The sequence below is a fragment of the Halichoerus grypus genome, chromosome 13 (genome assembly GCF_964656455.1).
Source record: "Halichoerus grypus chromosome 13, mHalGry1.hap1.1, whole genome shotgun sequence".
NCBI lineage: Eukaryota > Metazoa > Chordata > Mammalia > Carnivora > Phocidae > Halichoerus > Halichoerus grypus.
The window spans coordinates 1,062,891-1,067,500 of record NC_135724.1 but is presented as its reverse complement, the minus strand read 5'-3'; the positions used below and the strand labels follow the sequence as shown (position 1 = coordinate 1,067,500).

Below are 4,610 nucleotides of genomic sequence, written 5' to 3'. Positions count from 1 at the left end.
CCTCACCCCTGCAAGCCGCTCCCCGCAGCGGCCCTCCCCCGCATCCAGCGAATGCACCTCTCTGTCCCCTGGCGTCAACAGCTCTGAGTCGGGCCTCCCGGGGACTGCCGAGTCCCCACAGCCAGCGCTCAGCGGGTCTTCTCTGACCAAAACCGAGCCCGTGAGCCTGCCTTGCGCAAACACCAGGGCAGGGGAGGTCCCCACCACGTCCGCATCCGCGGCCCTGACGGACAACAGCATCTCCACAGGCCTGTGCAGCCCGGTCCTTCCCGCCGGCTCGGACCAGTTCAAGGCCAAGTTTCCCTTCGGGGGGCTGCTGGACTCCATGCAGACATCAGAGACGTCCAAGCTGCAGCAGCTGGTGGAGAACATCGACAAGAAGATGACGGACCCCAACCAGTGCGTCATCTGCCACCGCGTGCTGAGCTGCCAGAGCGCCCTGAAGATGCACTACCGGACGCACACGGGGGAGAGGCCGTTCAAGTGCAAGATCTGCGGGCGCGCCTTCACCACCAAGGGCAACCTGAAGACGCACTTCGGGGTGCACCGGGCCAAGCCGCCGCTGCGGGTGCAGCACTCGTGCCCCATCTGCCAGAAGAAGTTCACCAACGCCGTGGTGCTGCAGCAGCACATCCGCATGCACATGGGCGGCCAGATCCCCAACACGCCGCTGCCCGACGGCTTCCCGGACGCCATGGACGCCGAGCTCCCCTACGGCGAGAAGGCGGCGGACGCCGTCAGCGGCTACGACGACGACGCGGACGAGAACTCCATGGAGGACGACGCCGAGCTGCGGGAGCCCGCCGGCGACGCGCCCAGGCCGCTCCTGTCCTACGCGGGGTCCTGCCCGCCCTCGCCGCCCTCCGTCATCTCCAGCATCGCCGCCCTGGAGAACCAGATGAAGATGATGGACTCGGTCATGAGCTGCCCGCAGCTGACCGCCTTGAAGTCCATGGAGAACGGGTCCGGGGAGAGCGACCACCTGAGCAACGACTCCTCGTCGGCCGTGGGCGACCTGGAGAGCCGGAGCGCGGGCAGCCCGGCCCTGTCGGAGTCCTCGTCCTCCGCGCACGCCCTGTCGCCCATGAACAGCAACAGCGAGAGCCTGCACTCCAAGTCCCCGGGCCTCAGCAACCAGGAGGAGCCCCAGGAAGCGCCTCTCAAGACCGAGAGGCCGGACAGCCCTGCCCCCGGCCCCGAAAACGGAGGCGCGCTGGACCTCACGGCGGCCCCGGCCGGCCGGCCGGCCACCAAGGAGGAGGCCCCCTTTGGCCTGCTGTTCCTGAGCAGAGAACGGGGTAAGTGTCCGGGCACGGTGTGTCGGGTGTGCGGCAAGCCCTTCGCTTGCAGGAGCGCGCTGGAGACCCACCACCGCAGTCACACCAAGGAGCGCCCGTTCCTCTGCGCGCTCTGCGGCCGCGGGTGCTCCACTGCGGGCAATTTAAAACAGCACGTGCTCACGCACGCGGCCAGCCAGCCGCCGTCTCAGTTCTGTGACCCCGACTCTGCCCTAGGTCCCGGCCAAACCGCTCCTAGCCTGGCTGCCGGCTCCGCGCCCGCCATGATCAAAATGGAAGTGAACGGGCACAGCAAGGCCATCCCGCCGGGCGAGGGCCCGCCGCTGCCGGCCGCCGGGCAGGTGCCCCCCGGGCCTCCGGCCGTCATGAGCCCCGGCCTCGCGCCCATGCTGGCCCCCCCGCCGCGCCGGACGCCCAAGCAGCACAACTGTCAGTCGTGCGGGAAGACCTTCTCGTCGGCCAGCGCCCTGCAGATCCACGAGCGCACGCACACGGGCGAGAAGCCCTTCGGCTGCACCATCTGCGGGAGGGCCTTCACCACCAAGGGCAACCTCAAGGTAAGGCGCGGCGCTGCGCTGAGCCCTGGGGCTCGGCCCGCCCCGTACGTGCTGCGGGCGGGGCAGCGGGAGCCCGGGGGCCGTGCGCGTGCACGCGGCGTGTCGGGCGTGCGCACGTGCGAGCGAGGAGCAGGTGCTGAGCGCCGCGGACCGGGCCTGCCCTCGGGGCTCGCGCGGCCGGCTGCGGGCTGACCGACCTGAGCGACCTGAGCGAGCGCACAGGCTCTGCCCCCGGGCGGTCCGTCGCGGGGCCTGGACACAGGACAACAGGATAAGCGGGGCTTTTAAACACTCGCTCGAGATAAAGCAGTGCGCGTCCCGGGCCCAGGCCAGAGCCCGGTTCTGCCTTCGTGCACCTGGCTGCCGACAGGCCCGGCCGGCGTCGGGGGGAGCTTCCCAGCGTGAGCGCCAGCGCAGGGTTCCCGTCCAGGCTGACGACCACGCTGTCCGTTCTCCCCGGAAGGTGGGGTGTGGACAAGGTGCTCAGCACTCCTCGCTAAACATGCCCCCTTCTGTCCACCTCGCGTGCCTGTCCGGGCCGCGGGGCACTTTTCAGAGACGGTGAACAGCTCGAAGCCTGTGGCCGCTCCTTCCTGGTGGGACAGGAGCCGCCGGAAGTCTCTGCTGGCCACACGGGCCCAGGTGCTCCTTCCGCGTCAGGGGGCAGGTGACTGTGGGGCCCGGGGAAGCTGGGAGTTCAAGTACACGGCCCTCCGGGGGGCAGGGCAGAGGCAGGAGGGCAAAAGGCTCTGTGCCCGCCGAGCTCTGCAACCCCCCGGGGGGCCTGTGGACTGTCCACCGTATGGGGGAACCTTACTGTGTCGAGCTCGTCCAGGGAAAGAAACATTCATGAAGACATTGACTGGTTTTGCTTTTTGTAGAAAGAGAAATATTGCACATTTAAATATAAGATGCTCAGAAGAGCTCACCCAACAGTGTTCTGTTGTCCCTAACTGATGCTCAGAACGGGAAACAGAAACCGATTCTGAAACCGCTGCGCTGGGTTTCTGCACAACACGCGGGCCGCGCCGAGACAGACGCGCACCTGCCTCCGGCGCTGGGCTTGCTCACCTGTGCCTTGTCTCTCCGTGTCTCCCACGCAGGTGCACATGGGCACGCACATGTGGAATAACGCCCCCGCGAGGCGCGGCCGCCGCCTGTCCGTGGAAAACCCCATGGCTCTGCTGGGTGGTGATGCCCTGAAGTTCTCAGAAATGTTTCAGAAGGATCTGGCAGCGCGAGCAATGAACGTTGACCCAAGTTTTTGGAACCAGTATGCTGCGGCCATCACAAACGGCCTGGCCATGAAGAACAATGAGATCTCTGTCATCCAGAATGGCGGCATTCCCCAGCTCCCAGTAAGTCTCGGGGGAAGCGCCATCCCCCCCTTGGGGTCTCTGACCACCGGGATGGACAAAGCGCGCACCGGCGGTAGTCCACCCATCGTGGGTTTGGACAAAGCAAACTCCGAAACGGGAGCCAGCCGTCCATTCACGAGGTTTATTGAGGATAACAAGGAGATTGGTATTAACTAGCCGTGCTCGGGCTCCGCCCGTCTGCTCTGTCCCGAGCGCACGCCGCCAAGTGCGACCATCAGGCTGCGAGGCCCTGTGCCCCAGTTCCCCTTAAGATGTGACCCGTAGCGGAAAACACGCTCACCGTGTGGCTGCTGGAAGCTTGTCTCGGACGCACTGCATGGTACTCTTTCCACGGTGAGCTTGACTGTTCTTGGGAACTCTGTAACCTTTTAAATAAATTTAAGTCAAAAAGAGAAGTCCTTGTAAAACCGCCTTGGGAATGGAAAGGGCTCAAACCACATCCACTTCGTTCCTCCCAAAACCTAATAACCCCCGTGAGGGAGAGAGGGGTCCCCTGCGTGTCCCAGCGACACTCACTCAAAGGTTTTGTTCGAATTAGTTAGAAACTTGAACTCTGTTTTTAGACTATTGAGGATGTGGTCCGGTCCTCCCAGCGCCGTCTTCTGGCCGTACCTTCGTCTGTAGTATTTATAATGTTAAGATTATGCGGGTAACAGATAATACAGCCCCAACTTTCAAGGAAGCTTTTGTACTGCAGAATACATCTGGCTATGTGATTTTTTTTTTTTTTTTTAAGCAGAGTTTGTTTTACTATAAATAAGTGAGTTATTTCAATGCAGGCAAGTTGTGAAGTCCCACTGGGAAAGACCGCATGCTTTCGTGTGCAAGTTCCTGTCAGTGACAAGCCTTTTTTTGTTGTTGTTCCTTTTTTTTTTTTTTTTTTAATTTAAATGTTTGTAGCTGCTATGTGGACAATTGTTCCCTAGTGTGGTCTGTAGCCCAGCGATTGGGAACAAGTTACAGACGAGCATCACCGTAAATTATTCACAACATTATAAGCAGTTGTGAGGAAATATTTCACGTTATCAAAGTTGTACAATAAAAAGGTAATGTTTGTATAATGTGGTTGCGAACTCTTAATTTATACTATTGCACTTTTAGTATTTTGTATTAGGGAGGTTTGTCTATAATTTGAAAACTTAAAAAGATGTAAAGTATTTTATAAATAGTACTTTGGTTTAAGGAAAATGAAGAAAAAAACTGTCACAGTTTCTTGTTTTGTCTTAAGGTGGAACACTATGAGAAATCTATGCCACTTAAACAGAAAAGCCACCAAGACTTGTCTGTTCCTCAGTAAACTAGGGCCTGCCATTTCTTAAATTAAAATGATTTATTTAACTTTTCTACAAAGCCCATTTAAAACCCTGACCACGCCT

General features: G+C 59.9%; 1 protein-coding gene across 1 annotated transcript in view; it reads left to right on the top strand.

Moving 5' to 3' along the window:
- Positions 1 to 4,009, top strand: part of SALL3 (spalt like transcription factor 3) — a 17,303-nt gene extending 13,294 nt beyond the window's left edge. Inside the window, exons 2-3 of the mRNA XM_036068812.2 lie at positions 1 to 1,855; positions 2,959 to 4,009. The exon at positions 1 to 1,855 is cut by the window's left edge and continues 1,609 nt beyond it. Of these exons, the coding sequence (XP_035924705.2) occupies positions 1 to 1,855; positions 2,959 to 3,390 (2,287 nt within the window). The 3' untranslated portion in view covers positions 3,391 to 4,009. The remainder of the gene's footprint in view (positions 1,856 to 2,958) is intronic.
- The last annotated feature ends 601 nt before the right edge of the window (positions 4,010 to 4,610 follow it).